The 27,815-nt window shown below is 39.5% G+C and overlaps 1 protein-coding gene across 4 annotated transcripts; it reads left to right on the top strand.

The window, feature by feature from the left end:
- Positions 1 to 682: 682 nt before the first annotated feature.
- Positions 683 to 27,368, top strand: fgfr1a (fibroblast growth factor receptor 1a). 4 transcript variants are annotated; one of them, XM_088411953.1, is made up of 18 exons: positions 683 to 1,261; positions 6,321 to 6,501; positions 13,136 to 13,378; positions 13,451 to 13,540; positions 13,863 to 14,035; positions 17,501 to 17,624; positions 19,560 to 19,750; positions 20,893 to 21,037; positions 22,491 to 22,681; positions 22,969 to 23,114; positions 24,102 to 24,223; positions 24,487 to 24,597; positions 24,902 to 25,092; positions 25,195 to 25,317; positions 25,391 to 25,461; positions 25,540 to 25,677; positions 26,554 to 26,659; positions 26,750 to 27,368. In XM_088411953.1, the coding sequence occupies exons 2-18, from the start codon at positions 6,348 to 6,350 to the stop codon at positions 26,924 to 26,926; spliced, it is 2,496 nt and encodes an 831-aa protein (XP_088268079.1). In that variant the 5' UTR covers positions 683 to 1,261; positions 6,321 to 6,347; the 3' UTR covers positions 26,927 to 27,368. The 4 variants fall into 4 exon arrangements, with proteins under 4 accessions (XP_088268079.1, XP_088268062.1, XP_088268071.1 ...); XM_088411936.1 differs by having other exon boundaries at positions 22,491 to 22,688; positions 22,970 to 23,114; XM_088411945.1 differs by lacking the exon at positions 20,893 to 21,037 and adding an exon at positions 19,975 to 20,125.
- The last annotated feature ends 447 nt before the right edge of the window (positions 27,369 to 27,815 follow it).

Below are 27,815 nucleotides of genomic sequence, written 5' to 3'. Positions count from 1 at the left end.
CTAAGGTGTTTTTAAGCAAACGTTGGTTTGATATTTGCTTTCAGATGTCTGCATTTCTTTTCCCTCAAGTTCCTCTTTCATAAATGTTCAATACTGTATTCTAAGTGTTTTGGCACCCACCTGTTTGTGAGACTCCTCGTAGCTATTGCACTTTGTTTTTGAGGTAATTTAGATATCGTCAGTTCAGTGTATACTAACGTTTGTCAGTCCCCACAACGCAGAGATGCAATGGATGGCAGGGGGAGCCACGTTTCTTACAAACCCCAAAGAACGGCGTTAAATTGGAAAACAACAACACGAAGACTCTGTATTTCAAACCAAAAATTAAAGCTATTGTTTGGTGAGATTACCCCTGCAATTTTACAACTCACCACATCTTTTCTTGATGACTACCTTTGACTCATCGTCGCATGCTGTTTTGTATTTTGTTGTATTTTTACAGCGCTGCACTATTTTGTGGATTTATTTCAGACCTTTGAATGTCGTTTTCTTTAAAATAGTCTTAGTTGTGAAAACGTCAACTGAATGTAATGTAGTGTAGCAGATGCTGCACAAGATACTTAATCACATTTTCCCAATTCACATCAAGCCTTTATTTTCAAACACCAGACCGGAAGTTATCACTGTTACGTTTTGTCAATGCCCCTGATCATGCACATCCATCCGCTCGTGGGGAGAAATTAAGGGGGAGGTTTGGAACTGCACGGATTCCAGTTCTTGAGCATTTTTTTCTTCAACTAGAGATAGTCCTACTGACTTTCTAGAAGCGGACGGGTTGCCCTTCACTCGCGAGGAAATACTAATTCAAAAACAACCGTCTTGAGGAAGTTTAAGTATTTTTCTCTCCCGAAGGTGAGAGGACCGCGATTCTCGAGTGAAGACCTTGGGCTGGCTCAATGGACGACCGAAGCACTAAAGTTAGCCAACACTATTTGTGTTGCGTTTAAGAAGAATATCCTCGGAAAGGAGAGCCTGGCCATTTTACGCATTCCAAACTCAAATGCGCTTCATCCTGCGGAACTTTTATTCCGCTTTTCCCCGCGGTTCTTTAACCTCACACGCGCTCTCACCCTGCCCAGGTTGGGGAAGTTTTGCGCGTGTGTAAGCTGAACTTCCATAGTCCACACTTGCAACCAAAGCGAGTATCACAGCTCCCTCTCATTTCGACTGGATACTCGCCTTTTTTGGGGGAACATTTTCTCCCACAAATCTCAGCTCCGGAGTGCCCCGAGAGAGCCAACGCTGTCTGGCCGCCAGTAAGGTGAGCTTCTGCTTTTCGAATGCCCCAAACACGTTTTTATTGTTTGTTGACGTGCGGTGGGGCTAGCATTGTTTTCCCGCTGCAATTCGAGATCCTACTGATAAGGTAAGCCTCTTCACAAGGAATGCGCAAATGAACAATTTCCTGACCCTTGGACTCTTTTTTTTTTTTTTTTATTGCCCTTTCAAGAGCATTTATATCGAGAACACCTTGACACGACAGTATTTGTATAACTCTTCCGACATCTGACGTTCATCTTAAATGACCTAAAATATAATACTCAATGCATCTAGAACTCTAAGGTAAACATTAAATAAAGAAAAAAGCCTTTATTGTCATCGTATCTTGACGACATTAGGGCGCACCTTCAAGTTCGTTTTCAAAGTCTATTTATAAAAAAAAAAGCTTAAACAAAAATAAACCATATTTTAACTACCCAAAAAGATTACAAACTAACTGGACAAGTAAACAGTTGGACACAGCACGTCCAATGTATACCGTCCCAAAAGTAGAAGGAATTCAGCTGCTGCAATGCTGTTTCTACGGCAGCACACGTTTACATTGTATCATTTTAAAATTATTCAGTTGTTTGTCCGCACTGTCAAATAATTCTCAAACATAAGAAAAGCTGAGACGAAATTGACACTCAGGAAATGATGAGGAGTTATTTTTGTCAGATACCGTTATTGCTTTAACTGTCATGAAATCTGTCAAAGGGGCTGAGAGATGTTATATAAAATTCTGCGCAAGTGCGGAGATGTCTGGGTATCAGTTATTCTTGAACCGAAATTACACAGTTTACAATTTTATGAAATGATTGAGACTATTGTCTGTCATTGGAAGTGATCTTTCCTCACGTTTGTTTGGGTTCCTTGTTTTCTTGGCATTTATGTTGCTCTGATTACAGTCTTTGTTCAGATGCTTGTAATAGATTCCATCCATTACGCCCATGCTAAAAGTGTTGTCAAGTTTTGTGCTGGGGAAGCAGCAAAGACTGACACAATCAGTTGTGTGATGGCACATTATGTGTCGCGACGTTAGTGGACTTCTGATGTCTCAACCACAACTCGATTTCCTTTAGACTTTACGCAATTTTTACAGTAACATGTTCACATTACTAACACTCATGAGATTGTAAACTGAAAAATACTTTCTTGGGAAACCCAGGAAAGTTAATATAACAAGAAGTACATTTATGCTATTTATTTTTTTTAATTGTGTTGGTAAAAATCATTTACATAACTGATAATTAATGTATGCCATACTCATTACACTGAGCAGCCAAATTCTTTTCACACTGCACTCAAACAATGTGAAAAATCCAATTGGCCGCACGAAAGGTCAATGCCACCCTTGTGCCCACTGACTAATGTTTTCCAGGAAATAAATACGATACATTTTTGCTTCTAGGTTAGACGAGAAGCAGACTGCACCTTGACAATCTATATAGTTCGTTGTTCTTAAAGAAAGTCCTGGCTTTATTCATTTTAATGAGGAAGAAGAGGAGACGAGAAGTAGCTAAGGAAGTGGGTGCATCCTCAACTAATGATTTTGTGCAAACATAGCGCGCTTATTCTTGTTCATACTCCAGTTCCACAAAGACTAAGGGTATTCCTACGCGTCATGAGCCTTTGCATAAATTATATGAGCGACCTCTGATATGGACTAACACTGGCATTTTGTTTCATGGTATATTTGCCCAACTTTACTTTCTATGTTTTCTATTACAGACTTTAATAATATGAGAATGCCGTTTTATATAAGAAAACATTTCAATCCCACTTCTTGCTAATGTAGTGGACAAGAAGGCTGTCATAAAAAGAGACCAGTAACAACATACAGTCACATATTTAGCAACTTTTTGAACTTTGTTGCCTCAGATGTGAGGCAATAAGCAATTTCCAAAGCACTGAGGCGTATCAGTTCCTATGCATGACTAGAGTTTGTTGCGTTTTGTTTAAAAAGATCTTACTTAGGTAAGCCAACTTACTTAGATCTTACTTAGGTAAGCCAACTTAAACTGCTGCAATGTAAATGTTAGAACCATTGCCCCAATATTTTATGAGCATAACTTTCTTTTTCTCTAATAAAGACGCTCACTATAGCTTAATGACGACAAGGAATACTCTCTATAAAATCCACAATATTGCAGCAATCATTTCAATTTGCAACACGCTCTGAAATTGAAAAAGATATTACTACTACTACTATTACTATTAGTATACTGTATTCTGACGAATGAAGTTCTCTGGAGATAGAAAGTGTAGATTACTTTCTCTTGGTTTGCTTGGAGCATGCAACATTTCAGTCTGGATATGTTTTTGAGCTGGTAAAAGGCCATTTTTGTGATTGATTTGATATAACTGGCGAAAGTCAGATTGGAATCCCCATGATTTTGGACCTGGTCTTTTGTTTTTTCATAAGCAGTAACTCCAGGTGTTTTCGAACAGTGATGTTTTTTTCTTTCCAAAAACCATTACACTCAGTCATGCATAGTTTAACTAGAGCCAGCAAGTCTTGGTTTATCCAGTATTTGATTTCCTCTAGTGTCTGTACATAATTAATGAGCAATAGGTTTTAAGGTATTGATGGGATGATTTAATTTTCAGTCATGCTTGTAAACTGGACATATTGAATGCTGCACCAAAGCTTCATTTGAAGAAAATTGTTCCAATGAAATCACAATTCAATGTTACTAAAATCATTTAGCCCTGCTACTTGTCCACCTTCGACTTACTATCTGTTATTAAAATGTTTATTTAAAGCTCAGGGAAATGTAAACACCTAATGCACTGGGCTCACTGTGGAAGGCATTTTGGATGTGCATGTGAACCAAATGGCAATGTGTCAAGCATCTTGACAGTGATAGTTTCTACATTTAAACGTCATCTCATGGAACGCTAGTGATGAACCACGTTTGCATTGTGAGTCTGTCTTGTTATTGTACAATCGTATACCTTAGCCTTGGGAAATGTTGGTCACTCTGTCACTCAACTGAAAGAGTAGAGAGAACTAAGGAGCCACAGAATTGAGCAGGAATTTTATGCATGGATGGCAGTGAACAGCAGTTATGGTGCAGGTCATGTTATGGGTTAGGCATGTAGCTTAATTAGGCATGTAGTTAATTAAAACTTTAGTTTGCAGTTCACAATACTTTAAAATGAAACACCCAACTTAGATTTCCTGAAAGCTATTGATCATAAGTTTTTGGATCAAAATTTGAACAGAAAAATCCAAGAAAAAAAATCCTTTTTTGAACCCTTTCCGATTAAAAGCATTTTTGAAATCAGTGCAAAACATTTTTTCGCAAAAAGTGAAAACACTTATTGTTTGGCCTGACAAGACCATGGCACCAGAAAATGTTTCATCTTTCGAAGAAGAAAATTGTTTAACTTGCTACCAATGCCAGTTCCTAAGATACATTTTGGAAGTGCCATGGACATATAAAGTACCCTATGGTTTAAAGTTTTGTTTAAAATTCCAAGTCAAATTTCTTGCTCGGGTTCATCTATTACAAATGTCAGCTGAAAATTATTCCTACATATTGGTGATATTTTTAATTTCACATTTTTCTGTCTTTTCCATGCAGAAGCTGGCCATACAACAACAAATCTATTTGCATTTAAGTGTATGAAGAGAAAGCTGTAATGCTGCGCTTTAGATAGCTTCATTTTTGTATGCATCCTTAATTCTTATCTGCTAACAAATCATATTGCAAATTGACTCTGTAAGCTGTTTTGTTAAAACCTATGTTCTAGTTCCTTTCAAAGCTTCAACATCTGAACAAAAAAGCTAATTATATGAACCACATCTAAATCCCGCTGGATTTAGATTGTTTTTGCAAAGATCTGCCAATATTCCTCACTATACCGCTGAAATTTGTTTCTAATTCAGGTCAGGTTTTGACAGGTGTTGGTAAACCAAATTGAAGAGCCTTTTTTGTGTGTGTTGCGAGTTAAACACATTTTTGTGTGACTCCTGCTCTCTTGGGAACCGAAGAATGACAGAGCTTTGTGTCATACTTTGGACAAGCGAGTTCCACCCTCTCGCTGACTGGTCGATGTGGTGCCAAGGGAACAGGGACCATGTGGTCTTGCCGCAGAAGCACTTTCTTGGACTAATCCCAAAGAGTGAGTCACTTCTTACGAAGCTGCGATGACCAGGCTTCTTTATCACCCTTGCTTCCTCATTGCCCAACTCAGCAGTTGGAATAGTAGGGTGTTCTCGGAAAGTGAAAATGAATTGGTTTAGGTGGAATCAGAGTGCCTTTTTTGGAGAGCAACACTCAATGGTAATTAATGCTTAAAAGAAACCACAGCTGCAGAAGAACATTGCTCCGGGTAAACAAATAAAACCAATTAGGGCTTTGACTCACATGTGATGTTTGGTGTTGTACAACTAGCTTACTGATGTACTTGCAGCAAAAGTAATTACAATGAACTTTTCAGCTCTCTAATGTAGTCGGACATTCTGCAAATTGTGTGTGTGTGTGTGTGTGTGTGTGTGTTTTTCCCTAATTTTGTCCAAAGCCGATTCAGTGTAAGGGAGCAAATGGTTAAGGCTCTTGGGCTTGGACCAAGACCAAATGTTAGGTAATAGATCTTGAAGTGTGGAAATGATGTCTCTACAACGGTGTCACATAACACGCTGTAGTTTTTGGGTCTTTAACAGATTCTTTGGGGGGAGGGGGGTGTTGGGGTTAGGGTGGGGGTTGGGGTGGTGTTAATCTCGAAGGCCAGATGCTAGAGGGTGATGATGCAAGCAGATGTGCATGTGTGTGGGTCAGTCACAATGCTCCATTTTGCATCGTATATGTAGTTTAAAAAAAAAAAAAAGAGATAAATTGAGAATCTCATTCCATTCCAGTAGTGGTCTGTCTTGTCAGTGTTATGACAAATATGGTCATCGTCCCCACACACTTATGTTTTTTAACACATTCACACAGTTTTTTTTCGTTATATACTTATTGTTCTTAGTTTTTCTCACGCGTTTGCCCACTGCAAACTTAGAAGTTTTAAGAACACACTGTCTCATGCATTTGTGTTACTGTTTTCCACAGCTCAACTCTGCAAATGACCTGCTGCTGATGAACCAAAGTTCTGAATGGAGTTACAGTCGCAGAAAAGCCACCGATTGTAGCTTCCTCAACAGGATGCTGATGAGGCCAGGTGTACTTCTGTTTGTGGCTTTCATTGCCCAGGTTTTAAGGTCACAGTGCCGCCCCACCATTCCTGATGAAGGTATGTAATTGTCCTTTTCCCCCCTATTTTGGTTGTTGCATTTTTAATGCTGAGTAACGTGAATTCCAAGTCAGGGTGGCAAACACATTTTAGCTTAGAAGCCATATAAAGGAAAATCTATTCCCAAGTGAGCTAGACCATTAAAATCATGTCAGAAGTAAATCATGTGTAATATCTAATGTATATGTATATGTATATGTATATAACCGGTCTGCAGGCTACTCATGTGACCCTCGAAGGTGACCCAGTGCCCGCGGGAACCAAATTGGTGACCCCTGCACTAGACTATAAAATGCAAGCCTGAGAAAAATAATGGCTGAAATTTCTAGTATATTAAAATCAAATGTTGTATAAAAGTGATTTAACTGCAAATGAAGTCAACTCTACGGAATGCGCTTGTCAAATTTTCATCGAGTCGTACGGCACGAATACACGTCTTAATTAGTGCTTACATGATAAGGCCATGAATATTTGGGGTGTTGGTTTTGAAGTTAGCCTTCAGAGCTATGGCTGCAGACCAGCAAGCTAGCAAAAATTGTGCGACCAAATCATGTGCAGTCTCACCAAGTGAAAAACTGTGTGGCACTATGAGTACCAGTTAGAAAATACTTGCAGCACATATTTGACTATTTCTGACGTATAGGTTGTATGAGCTCAACCTGAGTATCCGTCCCATGCATACATAACTGATTTGCATTTGGAAGAGGCCTGTTGTGTTTGTAAAAGCCCTTACTCTACATTATAAATTGTATGAATAAAATAAGATACATGTCACATCGTACTTGCGATAACATGATCAGTTACAAATATAGCTAGTTTTTGGTAGTTGTAGTTCCACATCACCCATTTTGTATGGTGTACATCTGCGGTTGGAGAGATTAAAAGCTTGGCATTGGAGATTTGAGTGGTTGCTTCTTGGCCTAACCATTCGCCATTATCTCGAAAGTGCCGCTTTTGTTTATTGTTCGCTACAGTGCCGGGTGCAAAGGTAAAAAGTTCAGATCAAGAAATGGCAAATCTCAATTGTCTTTACGTTTGAGGCCTCTGGCAGCTGCAAGTGAGGGGTAAGAACAACGACGGTGGGGCCGAGCTTCCAGGCTGAGGCTCTCATTTAAGTGAATGGATAGTATTGTGCACTCATGAGCATTTTAACTTAGTCTTCAATATTTAGAATAAATACTGTTTAGAGTTGAGGAGACCCTAACTGGTTGTGCCCAAACAACCTAATAGGAATGTTAAGAGATCTTGTGCTATAAGATCTTGCCATATTAGGGTGGCACGTGATTTTTCATCCATGTACAGCATGAGATCCTTTTTCTTTTGGCTGTTTTTTTTTTTTTTTTTTTTGGGGGGGGGGGGTCCTCTGCTTGTTACTGCTCTAAAAGGAAATTGCTGCCACTTGTGGTGAGACTTAATAAATAAATGTTACCGTAATGAATAATGAAGGGACACAAACGCTTGTATTTAGACGTTAAGGGCTATATTCAGAAGATATTATCATATGTATTTATGGTGTGTGTGTGTATGTATGTATATATGTATGTGTATATATATATATATATATATATATATATATTTCTGCTTAGGTTCTGGAGTTGAGAATGGAAATTTTTTGCACCAGGTCGGCAAGTCGACAGCAATATTTCATTTATTAGTTATAACGTTTTACTGTAGAAAATGCCAAAGTCATGAAAATCAATTGATGTCAGTAGTAATTAACTTGCGGCATAACTATTATGATGAATACTGGGTTCCCACAGTGACTGATTTGATGGGACGAATGGGTGTTAGTGAGAGTACTATATTGACGTTGTTATGCATTTTAATGTCAGTAAAACGCCTGTTTTTGGCCCCTCGTTATTCACACCTTCAATACTTTTGAGGATGAGCGGACAAATCGATAGATGTATGAATGTTTCGTGGCCGGCCGACATTTGAAAACATCATAAAGGGGGAATAGCATTACCATAAAACTCATATTAAATAAGAAATTAAATAGCCTATATGCCAAATGTATTTTTCATGCGTATATTACAGTGAAAAAATACTATGATTTAGGCCCTTCAATTACGCTCGTATTTTATTGTAAGGTGCCCGTTCCCAGCGCTCAGCACAGCCTCTAGCATAAATGAGGCGCTAGCGAGGAACGCTCAAATGCTTTACATTGGCCTGCGATAGCAGTCAGATGACTGCATGCTTTAATGATGACAGCTACCATATATAGTTGCCCTTCGTACTCTTGAACAAACTTTTGAACAACTCGAGCTGACTCAAATGTTTGTTGTGGCGTTCGGATGTCAATTCATCTCAACCAGATTTAAGAAAAATCTCAGAATATATTCATGAAATAAGAGTTATAAAAGATGGTCATTTATAATTATGTGGAAAAGTGTTACTTAGTCTTCTGTGTTTATACTTGTTTTTCACAAAAAAAAAAAAAAACCTATTAGTAAAAACTTCAGTGTTAGGAAAGATCTCAGCTGTACTTAAAAATGAGCCTGGCTTTTCTTTTATATTTACATTTGCATAATAAATCATCAATTTTGTTGCTGCCTGCTCAGTAAAAAGAAATTCTTATTTTATATTACAAATTTTGCAAAACTCACGTCTCGTTCTCGTGGGCTCATTCTGGTGAGACATCTCGTCCTGTGGGATTTGTGTCCCGTCTCATCCCTACATCCTATATTTTATTTTGCCACTTCATGAATTGTGGGAGTGTCCAAATTAATTGCATCTTGAGACCTGCGTGGTGAAACCGAAACTCTAAATTTGCCTTTTTGTTTAGCATTATCACTATAATAGGAGCCTAAACCTATGGGTCGATGGCTTTGGATGTGGACAAAAACGGAGGTTGGAATCGGCAAAGAGATGCGATCAGTTCGACATCAAAATCAGAATGATGAAATAAGCTGGGCTCTCTTGGGCCCTAAAATAAACTCACAAAGGTTGGATTTCAGTCTATGATGGGACATGCTGAAATAAACGAGTCCCATCTGTAGCTCAAGGGCAGCCCTACTGCCATTTCAGCTCCTGTTTTTAACTAGTAATGAACAGAAGCATTTTTTTTCACTGACTGGGTAAACTCAGAGCAAAACTATTCATCTTGATTTTTCTTTCAAAGAAAAATTAATGGAAGAACAGTGCTGTGCTACTTTCACATCATTCGAAAAAGGGTTTGTGAAAAATGATTCCTGTGTCTTCTAGTTGAGCTGCAGTATAAATTACTAATACACGTGAGGAAGTGTGTGACACTCCTCAGTTCTTATTCACCAAATGGCCAGGTATTATATATGCGCCCCTGTGCTTTTCCTCCTTCTCCCCCACTGACTTCAGCTTGGGAATGCTTCACTTTTCCCCATTCCCCTGCTGGGTGACGGATGGCTTCAGCTGTCGACAAACAATCACAGAAGCAGCATTTGGTTTCTTTTCTTTTGTCTTCATCAGTGAGACAAAATATGTATGGAAATCATTTCGTACCATATGCATGTTTCTTTTATTAGTCTTGAGGCCTCATGTTGTGTGTTGCTCACATAAAAAAGATTTCCCCCCTAATCAAATTAAATGCACCGATTTCCCCCTTAGGCTTCTTGTACAAGCATTCAATGATTATCACTTGTGCTTAAAACTTATTATTTATCATTGGTCCCTACCTCCAAATAGCTTTTTGTTTCTTGTTTTATGTGAAAGTTGTGAGTGTTCTACAGTACATGTTCGCTATTCACGGTTATCTAAGTAATGTAGCAGGCTAATAAGTAGCATTTGCACGCTAACGATAGGTCATTTTAATTTATTTAATTTCGTATTTTACTTTTGTGTTTTTAAGTCCCAGTGAGGATCAGCGTCTATAGAGCAAGGATATATGTGTGGATGTCATTGATGTGAATTAAAGGACTCATGAGGTTTTTTGGAATGCTTCGCTATTTTAAGCAAGTAACAATAAAGAATCATGATCTTTCTACTAATCAAAAAAAAAAATCACAGATACACTGACTATTTAAATAATCGCTAGTGACAGCCTTAAAAATAATTGCGACATGCTTCAGGGAAGAACTTCAAAAAGAATAGGACCAAGGCACTCGTGTACATACATTATGTTTGTATGTTTTTTTCCATTAAAACCGAAGATCTCAGAAACTCCAACCTAAACAGATTTGCCAAATTCTCTGGGTCCACGTTTGCCTGTAGCAGTCTTAAACCAAATTTTTATGTCATCACTCCCGCCAGTGATGCCGGTGACATTAGGAGACAGAAGTTATTTATGATTAGACATAATTTGCAAAAACTACTTCTGCCTAGCAGCTTGGCATGCTTCTAAATGAGTAAAACTGCAAGAAATGGCATACTGTTTCAATGTATGCTATGGACTCAAGGGTAGTTGTCGTTTGTGAAACATTTGCGGGTAAAAAAAAAATAAATAAAAAAAACATTCATTTCACAAAAAGTTAAGATCAATAGTTTAACAAGTTGGATTTTCATTTCTTCAAGTAACAAAGAGTAACGTAAAGTGACGCAGATTCACGAAATAAATGGTCATTAGTTTTTATCAAGCTGCTTATTTAAATTTGGTGTGTTAAGCTAAATGTTCAGCTCATTTGAATGACACTGGAAGAGCTTGAAATTTAACTTTGTCCTGCACAGAAAACCTTGTTGCTCCCAACTGTTAATCCATGCTAATTGCCATCAGCTCATTTAGCAATGAAAAGGTCCTCCACTGAAGTGCTTTCAGAAGAAACTGTTTTGAGGTGAATTTTGTGGGGACTTGCTAATGGCCATTGTGCTATTCTTGCGCTTTCTAAATGCCCTGCCTTTTGTCTCGAATCAGTCCCTTCTACACACTGCCTGCCTTTTCAGTTTCATGTGGTTACTAAACAGACAGAGCCCTGATTGGCCATCAGATTTGGCTGCATTTAGCCATCACTGCATTGAGAGCAGGAAATCCCATAAGTCATTCATGCAGCATATTGCTTCCTATCGCATAGCCAGAGCGTGTTCCTATGACTGGCGCCAACTCTTCCTTTCACACCAGTGAACTTTTTTTTGTACCCTTCATTGTAAGCGTGCCAGCACACTTACCTCTGCACATAAATTCCTGTAAGCATTTATGTTATTAGACTGATTTTAAACAATGTCAATCATTCTCTCACCAAATAGGTGGAGGAACAGTCGGCAAAGGTCGTTAATTCAGTGTAATCCAATCATAGCGGCAGGAGACTTCACAGAGATCAAACATACTCTTATTCAGGAGAAATATTCACTGGTTCATGCTTGGCTCAGGGTCAAAAGTTGAAAACGAATTCCTGTTATATAGTCATCATGAAATTTCTACGCAACACTTTTTAGTAAGCTATATACCGTTTCACAAACATAGTGTCACTCCCTCATTGCAATTGTCACTCAAGGACAAGTGTTCTGGACCATCCCTTACAATAAAAGCAGCAAGTAATTTTCTACAACTTTTCTGGGTGTTTTATGATGTCCGCAGCTTATTTAACAGCTATGATGTTGACACAGCTTTATCAGTGGCATCTCCATTTAAAGAGGAGCAAGAGAAACACTCTGGCTGGCTCTCACAAGGAGCAAAGGGGTTTCTCTGCGCTTAGGACTGCATCCAGGTTGGATCACCATACATACTTCTTCAGCTTTGGACTCTTTCTGAGGAGAAAGTTGATCCTACCCCCTGGCCCCTTTTCCTGCTGGGATTAAGGGCCTGTCAGACATATGCGATCCAGGAAATACCTTTACTAGGCCCAAGTGGAGTCACCATAGCAACTTGTACTAGAACCTGACGCTGCAGGCCCTCACTTGTGTGCTCATGTGCACATGCTAACTCTTTTGGGCTTCCTGGCTACTATTGTAAGGAGGGCCTTCTCGTGATTGTGGGAGGGATGATAATGTTGTTGTATTTTGTAGAATAGGTGCTTGCGGTTGTGATGAAATATTGTTTCTGCAAATAACCCTTTTAAGATGGCTATAGCCTTTGAGATAGCTTTTAGTTGTTTTCTCACATATAATCTACAAATTTCGTAAAAGCTACAAATAATGCATATAACTACAAATAGAATTTTAAAAGTGTCATTGCTGAGCGACAACATCTGAAAAGTTGACCAGTAACGCTTCCTATCTTTCTAAACTCACAAACAACCCCATTGTGACTGTGTGTCAACATAATTCAGTTACCCCTTCCATCTTGGGCTATGTAGTAATTTAGAATGGGGGGCTCAGGTGTCCTGCTCTGTGACGCTTCCTCGCTCTTCATTCCTGTAATCAAATTTCACCTTCCTTTCCCAAGTGGCTCCTTGCCTATTTGACGATTCGGCCCCATTTAGGAAGCAATTTAATTTGGGGAAGAGGCACTGTGGGCTGTGTGCCAGAAGGAAATCAAGGAAGGTTTTTCAAATGACTCTTGGTCATAGCTGTATGATTAAAGTGCATTTTTCAAATGGACAGCCTTATTTTGTGTGGTGTCCCTTTCAGAAAGTGGGTACTTTATATTTATTCTGTCTGTGATCGATGTTTTGTGGATTTGGAGCAGTTTCTTTTGCAGTTACTGCAGGTTATTTCTTTTATTGCGTTTGGAAATGACAATGTTATCTGAACTGCTTAATATATAACCATTTCCCGTTATTTCTTTTAGTCGCCTTGGAAACAAAAGCAGAGCTTTTCACCCTCTATCTTGGTGATCGTCTGGACCTTAGTTGCTTGACCAAGGACTCCCTGCATGCTGTCAACTGGACCAAAGATCATGTGGTGGTTGTGGATGGAGAACACACACGCATACGCAATGGGCAGCTGGAGATTGAGACAGTGGAGCTGGCAGACTCTGGCCTGTATGCATGCGTGACGTTTGGCAACCACAGCGTCTTTTTCAACGTCACAGGTATATTTATGAAACAAACCACAATAACATGTTTGTACTAAATTACCTAACAAAATACTTCCATTTAAACAGTTGACACCCTGGCCTCATCTGAGGACGATGATGAAGATGAAGAATCTTCCTCGGAGGAAGCTAAATTATTAGGCAGTCAAAAACTACTTCGTAAGTTGGCTGAACTATTGTTAATTTTCGAAGCGCTACAACATTAGACGCTTGAATATGAAATCACATTGTTATTGAGGGGTCAAAGATCAAAGCTTGTGTTTGCGAGAGGGCAAGAGTGTGGTGTTGTGTGACAGCTTCTAAATCATGCTGACATGCTAAACATTTGAGACTATTTCTCCTTAATTGAAAAAGACACATTGAAAATTGAGCAGATACTTCAAAAGGTTTTGGAAAGTCAGTGAATATTGTGACCTTTGTTTTATTGTATCTGACATATTGATAAACTGGGTTTCTGTCCATTTTTTTTTTTTTTTTGTAGCTATGGCTCCACAGTGGGCTCATCCAGAAAAAATGGAGAAAAAGCTTCATGCAGTTCCTGCCAGCAAGACTGTCAAGTTCCGCTGTCAGGCCAGTGGCAACCCAACACCCTCATTGAAATGGTACAAGAATGGAAAAGAGTTTAAAAGAGACCATCGGATTGGAGGTTTTAAGGTCAGATTTATTAGTGTATCTATTATTCTGTAGACTGATTCGATCTAATATTTTCAATGATAACTTTCTTCAACATTCCGTTGCTTTGTCTGGAAGCTTAAACGCTTAGAGCAATAGTGTAAATATAATTTCATTTTAACACGACGTCAATCATTCCTCTGTTCCTGGATAAGTTCTGATTGTTGTAAAGTGCAAACGCACCTAACGCAGTGACACGTCTCTTGCAGAAAACTGAGCAAACAGAGCACACCCTCTATTCAAGCAAGCTGAAGTTATAATTGACTTTTGAACAAATGGGAGATGACAATATTAAAGACAAGACAAATGTCTACAATTGCAGTTTGAAGCAAGTTTTACCAAGCTGAGGTCTCCCTAGTATTTAATAAATTTCTTTTGCTCTTCCCAGAGCTTTAGACTAACATTTTGACCTGGTTGCACTGATGTTTTCATTTGTTTTCTTTGGTGCACCAGCACAAAAGTCATTTGCAAACAGATTTTCCAATGCATTACGTTTAACACGGCCATTTTGTAAGTTTACTTTTATTTTTGTTTCACTAAATTGTTGCCTGTCTTTTTAGACAATATTGACTAGTAAAACGATCCGGTCCTCGGAAGTCCGTCCATCCGTCGCTTATCCTCACTAGGTAGAAGTAGACGGGCGACACCCAGGATCGGTTGCCAGCCAATCGCATCCTCATAACGTTATTTGTTTCAATCAAAATTCTACGCGGCCGGTAACTTACTCAAGCGTTTTGACATTTGAAGGGCTCTGTGTCAGTGTTAGTTATGATCTTTGAACATATCAAAAGTTGTCAGTTGTCCATATCATCCATTGTTGTGTTCACTTTATAACTGATGGTCTTAAGTCACTCAGTTAAACCTGTCACAATAACACATTTTGAGAACGGTTTACAGTATATTTCACATAGTTATCATAATAAACAATATTGTTGTTTTTTTATGTTTCTGATATAATGATAGAGCATCTTAACTTGAGTACAATATAGTATATCCTTTGTCAAAGCAAATCACTTTTTTCTCAAGTTTTTTTTAAACAATTGACTTGGAATGTATAACATTAAATAAAGTACCACAGAAAAAATAAATTACAGAGTACAAAGGTCTGGCTATGCAAAAAGTAAATAAATAAATAAAAGTTCATTCAGAAACCATCAAACATTTTGCACAGTGGTAGATAGTTACTGATACCTTCCTTCCCCAACCTCCTAAGGGTGCAACCTCTTATTTTTTTTAGGAGTGCCATTGAGATATTAAGATGCCAGATGCACATTGATCTCAGTTTATAGCTCTGCTTTCACAGGAATGTATATGTTGATCAGCAAGCATATTGAACTGAGGTTGTTATACTTCTTTGTGCCATCAGCCATTTTCCTTTTATTTGATGTATCGCAAAAGTGTGTGGTGCATGCATGTGATACACACTTCGAGAGAGAGGAAAAAAAACTACCCTGCTTTGTACTCATTTCTTTATATTACTATTAAGGTACAATACACTAGTTTAGCTTTGCCTCATGCGCGCTTGTGTTCCTCCTACCCAGTTGGGACATATTTAGGTGGTTCCTCTCAGCTGCCTGTTCCCTCCCCCTTTGCCTAGCCTACAACAGCCAGGCAGCACACTTTACCATCTGGCTGCTGTGTTTTTCAGTCATGGTGCAAAGGTCTACATTTGCGACTCGGATACCTCTCATCTCGCTCACGTTTGCTTTTATGACCAGACTTCTATTGTTCATATATTATACTGTATGTTGTCTGTTTAGAGACGTGCGGGAAAAAAAGAATAATGTGGACCACATGTATGGAAGTCAAGCACAACACATCTGGCAAAGGCAGCTGGATTCCCTCTTATGTTGGCTAAATGAGGGAAAGCGCATGGTTCAGTCTCTGTACATGGATGTTTGATGTTGCCGTTGCCTTAGAGGTCTGTTAGCTAATCACACAGCCCTGGTCTTGGCAGATTTATGGAAGCAAAAAATTCCAAAATTTGAAACGAACCACTCATTTGTTGGCGTTAATAAGCCAAGCTGCTGAACGCGCACACCAACACACACTGCGCGCGCATGTGTGTATATGTGTATATGTGTGTTTGTCTGTCACATGTATGTATATATACTTATATATGTGTGTATGTATGTGTGTGTTTGTATATATATATATATATATATATATATATATATATATATGTATATATATGTATATATGTATATATATATACACATTATTCATTATATTCTCATATTCATTTTGTTACGCTCCTTCCAGTGTTGTAGTTTTAGGTTAGAGTTTTTTCCAATCAAAATTCAGCTAACCTGTGTCTCCAGGCTGTATGAAATATGCCTGAGGCCTTCAGAATCAACAGTGCGGGCATCTGTGTGCTGTAAGCCAACAGGCAGAATGAGTTAATAGGTTGTGATAGCCAATCAAATTACGAGTTGGCAACAGTAAGGACAGCTAGAAGGCCCTACATCATTGAATGGATTGGATGGGAGGTAGTGCTATGCAGAGCAACTATACGGTGTAGCTTGTTTGACTTGCTTAGTGTAGAAAACACCAAAGCCGGGGAGCTTTAACAGAAAAATCAAAAGTATATACAGTGGGCCCCCGGTTTACGAACTCCCTCTTTTACGAACTTTTCATCTTACGAACATGGACCGCGGCACACACGCGCGGTTTGGCCACATGTGCAATTGAATACATAGCAGAATGCACTGCCTGACAGTAAAACACTGTTCCTTCTTTCCAGAGGAGTTGTGACTCTCAACGTAAATGACACAATGTTGTTCTGAAATCACGTTAAATCTCCAATGTAGGGCACGAAAAATACGCCTTTTTATTTATTTATTCATTTATTTTTTGTGAAAATATTTTCTTTTTTCTTTCTCATTGAAGATAACACTTCTCATTTCGTGGGGTTTGTGTCTTGTTCCCCAAATGTTACTATTTGGAGAAAAAATTATCTGCTGCTTGAGAGATATGTTGGCAACAGGAAGTAGGGATAGTGCTGTACCTTGATACCATCACATTCCACTTTATCACCCAATTAATGAGGACCATATTCAGAAAGCATTTTTTTTTTTTTTTCAGAATTGGCATACAGTACTTGCAAGACAAGTGCAAGGCCATGCCCAAAATGTATAATCTGAGTACTTACAAATTTTTGTTTTAAGGAAGGGTGTGAGACTCTAAACAAGTTATGTAAGCTTTACATTTTTGAACTCTTAAAACGGACTTCAGTAGATTATTCGTCAGTGGCTGCATTGTAAATGAGAAGTATTGAGCATTTCCTCATGAAATGAACGTCTCACTCTTCTTTGGATGGGCTTTCACAAATTTTTGCTGAATGCTTGATAGAATTGGGAAACTGAAAAAAAAACGTTGAAAATAATATGATTGTTTATGAATATCATTTTTTTGTCACTGGCTTTGAAACTTTTTATTTTTTTTTAGGTTCGCGACCACGTTTGGACTATCATCATGGAATCTGTAGTACCCTCTGACAAAGGAAACTATACGTGTGTGGTGGAAAACCAGTATGGCAGCATCAACCACACCTACCAACTGGATGTTGTCGGTGGGTGGTGACGAAAAAACAAAACATTTGTTTATATTATAATATTGTAGAGGTTTTTTTTTTTCCAAAATCATACATTTATTCTACAAAACATTTACATAAATATAACACTTTAAAATGAATTCTATCAATTAACCAATGGGCTGTGAGTTAATGATGAGGTGTCAATTTTCAATCCAGGTGTGGGCAAGCACACGATCCACGGGTCAGTTCCACAGTATAGTATATCTTGATTCCGTCAAGCAAGAAGATTTCACCGTCCATAATCAATGCCCCTCATGAGCCGTCACCTCGATATAGTGGTCAGGTCTTCGGATTAGCGGCCTTATGTTTTGAAGAGAAGGGCAGAGCCATCAACTGATAATCAACTCGTGGTGTGATAGCTCTGATGGTGGAGGAGAATGCCGGTCCAACCTGGCAGACCCAAGCGTATTGTGAGGGTTTGCTGGAAACAGTAATCCCCTGTCAGAAGGACTTTCAACTCCAACCTCCGGCAGAATTTTTCCCATGACCCGGGGGAGGTGTGGAACATTGAGTCCGAGTTGACCATGTTCTGTGCTTCCATTGTTGAGGCGGCTGATTGGAGTTGTGGCCCTGTTTCATTAGGAAGGATGAATATATCTGCATGTTGTCGAGAAAATTCTGCCGATGATTTTATTTTACAGTGGGCCCCCGCTTTACGAGATTAATCCGTTCTGCGGTTGGGATCATAAGGGCTGTATGGCGGGCAATCCAAACCAATGTTTAATAGCTAATGAGTGTGAAACCCCTGGTAAAAACATAAAATGTATATACCGGTACATATTAATATTTGGTATTAAAATAGTATAGTAAGTGTTACTTATATATAATATACATGTACACAGTTAAATAACATCATAAATGAAAAATATATAAAGAATTTATTTACCTTTTAAGTGGCATGACAAGCTTGTTATGGTCATATTCAATAGTGAGGGTAGCCTAGCCTAGGCCTAGAAAAGGCTAGGCTAGCTTAGCCTTCTTCATATTTCTTGATTATCTCCAGCTTCGTTACCATACTAATCATCTTCTTACTTCTCTCTTTAACATCACTAGCAATTTTGGAAGACATGGCTAACCCAGTCAAGTTTGAATAACACAGTTCAATTACACAGTAAATTGCACAATAAATACGTTATTTTAAGCACTCAGACGAGATCCAGTCTATAGAATGCGGCCATTTTGACGCCGACCAATAGCAAACCGGCACTGTAGTGACATAAGCAGTGACGCGTGGTTAGGCGTATGAGCGCGGACACATCCAACATTGCGGTCATGCATGCACACTGACCGCCATGCTGGATGTGTCCTAAGGCGAAAGAAATGGTGTAAAGAGGGGACAAAAAACCGGCACTGTCCACATAGTAAGGAGAAAAAAAACGTAAGGCAAATTTTACTTTATTTTCAAAAGGCCTTTCATTGGCCGATATATTCAACCAGTCCCTAATTTTTATTATAACCATAATCACCCTAATTAACAGTACATGGGTAACGTTCTGAATCTGTCCCATATGTAGTATATAGAGGTTGAGTTTCACTGAATAGACTGGGACAAATGACGCACCTCGGTCCTGCCCTGACATGCTCTCACTCACATGCTTTAAATCACATTCCTCATCCCTGTGTCTCCTGGGCCTTGCTGGACCTCAACAAGGCCTATAATGCTGGCAATAGAAATATTGTCATACTTAAATCAAGGCAAAATCAACATGTAATCTCCTCAGTCACACAATCCTATAACATACTGAAAATTGTATCAGTAAAGTAGTGATTAAAATGTTTTCGTACACATTTGACATTTTATATTGAACGCATATGCGTGATCGATTGTGTTAGAGGTTTGTAAACGTACAATATTGTGTGGGTAAAGCGCTATATGAGTGCACTCTATTTACCATTTTGGTTTTGTTGCAGAGCGCTCTCCTCACAGGCCCATCTTGCAGGCTGGCTTGCCTGCTAATCGCTCTGCAGTGGTGGGAAGTGATGTGGAGTTTGAGTGCAAGGTTTTTAGCGACCCCCAGCCTCACATTCAGTGGTTAAAGCACATAGAGGTGAATGGGAGTCGCGTCGGTGCGGACGGCCTCCCGTATGTCCGTATCCTTAAGGTAGGTGTTTGCTGATGTTTTTTGGGTTTTTTTTGTCTTGCTTTTGTGTTTTTCTTATGATCAACCCACACTGCCATTAGAGTTTTATTTGACTAGCCACATGTGTAAAAGTGTATAGCTAATGGAGTTCAAGCAAATAGGCAAATCATCAAAAATTTGATGAAATATCTCCAAGACAATCAACTTTTGTGTTTGAGCTGCACATGACATTCTTTTATTTCCAGCATTCTGGGGTCAATAGTTCGGACGCTCAGTTGCTGACCCTCTACAGTGTGACTGAGGAGGACAGTGGAGAATATATATGTAAAGTGTCCAATTATATAGGGGAGGCCAATCAGTCGGCCTGGCTGACTGTCACCAGATTTGAGCCCACAGGTAAACATTGCGCAGATGTACAGGACTACACAGTGGAGACACTCTCGAGACCACCTGGAAATACTAAGGCCATACAACAGGAGACAACCTCAGCTGTTTCTCTCCTCCCACCACCCCCCATTTTCTCCCTCCCGCTCTCCTGCCTCAGTGCTGCTGACAGTAAATGACGCGATGGAAAATTCCCAGCAGAACAGTTGAAAGTGTTTAGTCCCAGGTTTACATTGGAGCAATTCTCAAAACTCACTCTTTCCTCTCCTCTTTCCAATTCTACCTTTAGCCACTTTTCTATTTTCTTCCTCTGATTTCTCTCCCTCTTCGCTCTTCGACATACGGCGCTTGCACTCTCTTCACACGCTCTGTCTGGACTCCCACCTCTTTAACAGACCTCCCGTTGTTTGCCGACTGCTCACTGTCCACAGACAGGAATGTGAGGTGTGATTAAGTGTGAGTGTGGTCTGTTCTGCTGTGGAGTTTTCCATGTTGCCCAGCTCGTGCATGGGGAGATGAGACTTAGGTATTCAACATGGTGATGGGATTGGCCAAAGTTGGCTTTAGGCAGCCAGTTTGAACCTAACTAGCTATTCCACTAACAGAATCTTGTCCGCTGGGGGACTCTCCCTGACAGGTCCTTGGCTTTAGGGGAAAATGGTGTTTGATGTAGGGGGAGGAAAGCACTCCTCTGTCTCTTTTCTCTTTCAGAGTTCTTTACCTGTGGTTCCTTTCTTTCTATTGAGCCTCTTGTTGGGTTTACTTCCTTTATTTTCTAGACCGCTGGCCTTAACACCACGGACAAGGAAATGGAAGTCCTGCAACTGAGAAATGTGTCTTTTGATGACGCTGGGGAGTATACCTGCTTGGCGGGAAATTCTATCGGGTTCTCTCATCACTCTGCATGGTTGACCGTTTTTGAAGGTATCAGTGGTTCTCCCTCTCTCCCTAGATTTATGCTGCTTCCCTTTACAACAGTCTACTTGCCGTCACATTTGTCAGACTTTGAAACAACTGAAATTCTGTCACAATGTGAGAAAGCAAGCTCAAGTACTTGACTTCCCTTCTCTCAGCATGGCACCCTCCTCATTTGGGTCTTGCAGTGCTTGCATGAAATCTAAAAATGCCAAACACCTCACATGCTACCTCAAATCTATTCTGTGAAAAAAACAGAAGTAAAAAAAAAATAATAATAAAGCAAAAACGAACAATAGAAACCTCACAATCAGGCAAAATAAACATCAAAAATTCTTGCTGGCCTAAGCCACATTTATATTTGAACAAGTCGTTTGGCATCTCAGTTTATTTTTCCACTTTGAACCGTCCGAATCTTTCAGCTCTTTAAAAAATATTTGCATGTCATTTGGCGTAAAGCTGATTTTCTTTGACAAACGCTTTAAATGACATGTATTCTTCATGTCATTTCCTGCTGTGAGGCTTCCGGCTGGCTCTGATAATTGGCTGTCTGTACTTTGTGTGTTTCATTCCTCTGTGATGGAATGGGCATTTGTCCAATTATCAAGCTGCTTGTCAGTCAGCCTCTTAACACAAGTGCAGCTCACTTGAGCAATGCTGTTGTTGGTGATGGGTGTATCAGCACACTTGGTTTGGGATGCAAAGCACATCAGAAGGATGGAAGAACCTCATTGTGTAGAGAGATATGTTGGACAGAATTCTAATCTTTACTACATACGTACATACATACATACATAACTTGCATTCATGCATACATACATGCATGAATACATGTACTTTGTGTGTATATATGAACGTATATTTGTGTATATGTATGTAAATATCTATGTATATAACTGCTAATGCCATCGACATATACACATTGTGCATTTTCCAATTTATCGATTATAGAGTCACATCCCAAGCTATCGTGTGCCTCAGTTTGTTCTCCATAAGGCTACTTGCAACACTCGGTGTTAATACTACATACATCAAGATCCTTTTTCTCAAATGGGAGGATAAAAACAAGATCTTATTTAATTTCAGTTCTACATTAAGATCAATTTGATTCCATTCGCAATCTCATGAAAAAAATGTGTTTTACTAGCACCATTACACCACCTTTGGTGAAAATTACACACAGGTAATTAAACTCCAAGTGAGCTTATTTCCCAGGGCGTCAAAACTCAAATTGCGAATGTATGTTTGTGTGAATGTGTGTGTGTGTGTGTGTGTGTGTGTGTGTGGTGGGGGGGTGGGGGGGGGGGGGGCTCTACTGATGAGTGCAAGTGCTAATGAACATGCTTCAACATGCTCATTGTGCACTATGTACATAATGTATGTACGTGCAAAGTATAGTTCATATGCAACAGCTGACAGTACTTCCCTTGCCCCTTTTACCCCCGCAATCCCGTCCATATAGCCACCCCACACTATCCTCCGGCCAACCACACTTATCTGGAGGTGGTCATCTACTGTGTGGGATTCTTCTTCATCGCAGTCATGATTGCCATCGTAATTATTGTGAAGATTCGCACCTCCTCCAAGAAGAGTGACTTCAACAGTCAGCTGGCTGTCCACAAGCTGGCTAAAAGCATCCCTCTGCGTAGACAGGTAACAGAAAGTAGATAGGGGGTTTGGAACATTTTTACCTTTTCCTCTCCTTTTGCTCTCACCTGTTTAAATGTATGTTGATGCTTTAAGTCTGCTAAAAGCATGCTTCCATAGAGGTTGTCAAGAACAAGTTTTGTATCAGGTAGGTGTTGTGTTCCACTTGAACCTAGTGGTTCAGGTTATTCCTCAGCGCCCATACAACACCCCCCCCCCCTTTTTTTTTTTTGCTTAAATAAGTGAATACAGTTTTACTTTGAGGGGAGTAATGTCAGGCTTCTTTATCACAGGTGTCTGTGGACTCAAGCTCCTCCATCCACTCTGGTGTGATGTTGGTTCGACCAGCCCGCCTTTCCTCCAGTGGCTCTCCAATGTTATCTGGAGTGTCTGAGTACGAACTGCCACAAGATCCCCGCTGGGAGCTGCCACGAGATCGGTATGTACAGATGTCCCCTTAACCCTAAAGTCCCATGCCATTGTGAAGGGAATCATATTTTAGGTTGTTATCATTATGTGCTTATTTTTTGTCTAGAATTATGTGCATTGCTATCCATCTATGCAGTCCTAGTTTATCTCGTCTCAGTCCTAAGTCCTATGCCATCAAAAGCCAAACATTTCCACTAGTTCATTGTATAACTTAGAATCAACTCAATGTAAAAAAAATACCTGTCTTGAGATTTAATGAATAAATAAAAAATAAAAATCACATATTATCTGCACAGTATGGAAAAAGAGCAGGCCTGGAGAATGGTGAGTGAGGTAGTTGATATATCTGGTAAGTATAATTTTTCTGCTCTGTTTTTATTACGGTAATCAAGCTAGCCATAGCATTAGACACACATACATACTCACACACTTTGTCGCTAACCCACACACTTTATCTGTTAAGAAATATAATCATTGGTAGGCTGCTAAAGAAATCTTACGAGTTACAGCAAATCTTTTGCCCATGTCCTCCTGAGACCCAGCCTATTCATTAGTGTACCCTGTTGTGGCATCCTGGATCCTAATCATTACAGTATACTGGCCCTCGAGGACCAGAGTTTGACACCTAATGTCAAACTAAATCTTCATCGCTAAATCTTCAGTGGGATCTTTTCACCTTGCATGAATATTTTTATATTTTACTCAGAGAACAGTTCAGTGTGAAAAGGCATTGGAGAAGATTTATATATATTTGTTTAACTACTGCAAATAGGCCAAGTGAACAGTGGGCTGGAAAGTGTCAGTTAGAAAAGCGAGGTATTTTGCAGAGGTCATTTTGACACTTTAAGGGGGGTGGAAATGCAAGCCAAATTCTGACTTCTTTATTGCGTTACAACTCTTTTCAGGTACCCGTTAGTTCATGGCATCTACTGCATGATTGGTATGAAAAAAATGCTTATATGTATTGCAGTAAGTCTTTTTACTGTTATGCTTGCAGACTTGTTCTTGGGAAGCCCTTGGGCGAAGGCTGCTTCGGTCAAGTGGTGATGGGAGAGGCACTGGGACTCGACAAAGAGAAGCCAAATCGTGTGACAAAGGTTGCAGTGAAAATGTTAAAGCGTAAGTAAGACCTCTGACTTTTTAATGTGATCTGTACCTGCCGTTGAATGCAATATATCTTGGATTAGTGCAGCAACTGGAACATCTGTAACTCACTGTAAACCACATTTCAAATGGCTGTGATGGAATTGAACAAATGCAGCATTCATTTTTAGATGAAAAAGCTCTCTGCTTGATATGATTTTTCCCAAAGATTTTAGGTTATTTTCATGGTAGAATACAAAGTAATCCCCCCGGTATCATTTGTTTGTGATTCCCTCTAGCTGATGCCACCGAGAAAGACTTGTCAGACCTGATTTCAGAGATGGAAATGATGAAGATCATTGGGAAACACAAGAACATCATTAATCTGCTGGGAGCCTGCACACAGGATGGTAAGAGCCCCCGCATCTCACATGCAGTCATCACTTTCCTCTTCTGTCATTGAAATAATTTGCATGTACTGTATGCATGTCTGACAGTATCTAATCACCCCTGTTAGAAAGTAAAAGCTTCATTTCGTGTGGTAATGCACACAATTTATAGTTGTGCATTTTGACAAAATGTTTTTCTTTCTTTCTCACTTTCATGCTTTCTTTCTTGCTTGCTTTTTTTGCTTTGTTTCTTTTTTTTTTTTGAGAACATGTTCAAGTTCAAAACCATACGTTTCCAACCATCATTATGCCTCATTTTGTGTAGGTCCTTTGTATGTGATTGTGGAGTATGCGTCCAAGGGCAATTTGAGGGAGTTTTTGCATGCACGGCGCCCTCCGGGCATGGAGTATTGTTACAACCCAGACCAAGTTCCTGTTGAGAACATGTCCATCAAAGATCTGGTGTCCTGTGCTTATCAAGTGGCCCGAGGCATGGAGTACCTGGCTTCTAAAAAGGTAATGCAAAAGCACTACCAGACCAGACAAAAAGATCAGCTTGTCACGCAAACCTTTTCATCATTTTTTACCCCCCCCCCCCCCCCCCCCACCCCCCTCCAGTGCATCCACAGAGACCTTGCTGCTCGTAATGTTTTGGTAACTGAAGACAATGTGATGAAAATAGCTGATTTTGGCCTGGCAAGAGACATACACCACATTGATTACTACAAGAAAACCACCAACGTAAGTACTTTAATCATTTTGGAGCAACACATTTGAATTTGATGCGCGCAGATAACTTACTTTTTTGCCACAGGGTCGTCTACCAGTCAAGTGGATGGCTCCAGAAGCACTATTTGATCGAATATACACACACCAAAGTGACGTGTGAGTAACGTATCATCTTTATTCAGTCCAGATGCAATGTGGAGAAAACATTTAAGTTCATGCTGTGCTTGTCTGCAGCTGGTCGTTTGGCGTTCTGCTTTGGGAAATCTTTACTCTGGGAGGCTCTCCATACCCTGGCGTCCCTGTGGAAGAGCTGTTTAAGCTGCTGAAGGAAGGTCACCGCATGGACAAACCCTCCACATGCACACATGAGCTGTAAGGAAATTATGACTTCATCTGGCATCTTCCCTTGGAATCTTAGCAATGATCCAAAAAACTGTAGACAATTTGCTACCTTCTCAGGTTGCCTGAGGTTATGTATTGATCACTGTTAGTTTGTTTGCTCCGGTTTGCTACGCCGCAATTTAATCCGTTTTTAAGAGTAACTATTTTTCATTGATTATAAATACTAATATATTAATATATAAATATATATATAAAATATTTAATATATAAATATTATAATTATAAGTACTCTACCTACCAACGTCTACTGTTATGAAAAAATTCAGGTTACAAAACGGCTCTTGTATAAAAGAAAGTAAAATACTGTTAATATTCAAGATACGAAAATTGTTGGTGATGTAATAATTAGACCCGAGACACCAGCTAGCCAAAACTGGTCTGAACATGGCGTTGTGATTATTATTACATTTGTTACTATATTATTATATATTACTTTAAGAAAAAAATCCGCCATTTTTATCCAACTCAGGAATAGCCGTTTTCTGAGTTTGGTCATGTGACATTCACGAGCTGAGCAATGATTGGTTGCCTATCTAAGGCTTGAGCAACTGTAATTTCATTTTTAGTCTGCAGCAAGGCGCAAAATTGCTGCCTCTCTTAAGGTGGATGAAACGTGGATTTTTCTGCTTGATTCATATTCCACTGATGTCATGTTAACCTGAAAGTCATTGGACTAGCGGGGTCACATACTGTAGAATATTGTTGGAAAGAACATTTTTTTACTTGACTTCCCTTTCATGAGTTTTTTTTTTCTGTTATTACTGGAACAATTTACTTGTTGTCAACACTAAAGAACTAGAAATGGATTATTTGAGATATCACTCTCTCAACTTTGACATAACGCAGGTACATGATGATGAGGGACTGCTGGCATGCCGTGCCTTCCCAGAGGCCCACATTTAAACAGCTCGTAGAAGACCTGGACCGTTGTCTTGCTATGACATCCAACCAGGTCAGTTTTTTCCTCATCGAAACCGCGAGCAGCAACTCTGCCTGTGGTGTAAAAAACAATGTGTTGATTGTGAGTCTTTCCTGCGTACAGGAGTATTTAGAGCTATCAGTGCCCTTGGATCAACACTCTCCCAACTACCCCAACACTCGCAGCTCCACTTGCTCCTCCGGCGAGGACTCTGTGTTTTCCCACGATGCCGGCGCTGAGGAGCCCTGCCTCCCGAAGCTCCCACCCCATTCGAACGGAGCGGCCGTCAAAAAACGCTGATACCTCATCTCCACTCAGGCAAACATTGACATTCCCAACACTCTCCGCCTCATGCGGTTGTGGACTCTTCTCGTACATTCCCAGAGATGAAGCTAAGGACAAACGCTGCTTGGTGGGACAGGAGCTCAGAGACTCCTCGGAGGACATGTTGGACCTCAACGAGTGCTGCGCGCAGGCCTTTTTACGATTCTCGGTGGAACAATGGTTACGGGGCATCGTCAGAAGTGGACGTTTGTCACGGCGTTGGTGTATCCCACTTCCGCACAGGGCTGGACACTCCCAAACTGACTCGGATCATGTCAAGCCCCTTTGATTCGTTCAGTTCATTGGGACAGACCAAACGCGACCAAGGGACATGCAAGTCCATGGAACACAGCGCCATTCCTGATATCGTCTTGTAAATACTTCTAGGAAATCGTATATATATATATATATATATATATATATATATATATATATATATATATATATATATATATATATATATATATATATATATATATGATATACTCTTATTTTTATTAACATAATAGATTTTTCTTTTGTATAAGGATTGTTTAATCCATTCTTGAGTATTGTTCATAGGGGAGATGTCACATGATATTTTTTTTTTCCAAGTTTGACTGCCATTGCCTTTTACTATCATAACCATCAATAGAAAATATATAGGGTAAGTTCTATTTTTTTAACATGTTTTTTCATCATACATATCAGTGTAACACGATATTTGAGGGTGCTCCGTTCTGCACCATGATGAATTTATCAGTGTGACCAAATGTTTGCATGAGTAAAGAAACCTGAATTTTATACATCTTGTCCAATAACACTTCTCTCAACATAGTCATTTATATACAGATATATATATATATATAAAAAAAAAGTACCTTAA

This window comes from Hippichthys cyanospilos, chromosome 1, assembly GCF_059441005.1.
Source record: "Hippichthys cyanospilos isolate Australia breed blue-spotted pipefish chromosome 1, RoL_Hcya_1.0, whole genome shotgun sequence".
NCBI lineage: Eukaryota > Metazoa > Chordata > Actinopteri > Syngnathiformes > Syngnathidae > Hippichthys > Hippichthys cyanospilos.
The sequence above is the reverse complement of the archived record's forward strand: the minus strand, read 5'-3'. Positions and strand labels throughout refer to the sequence as shown.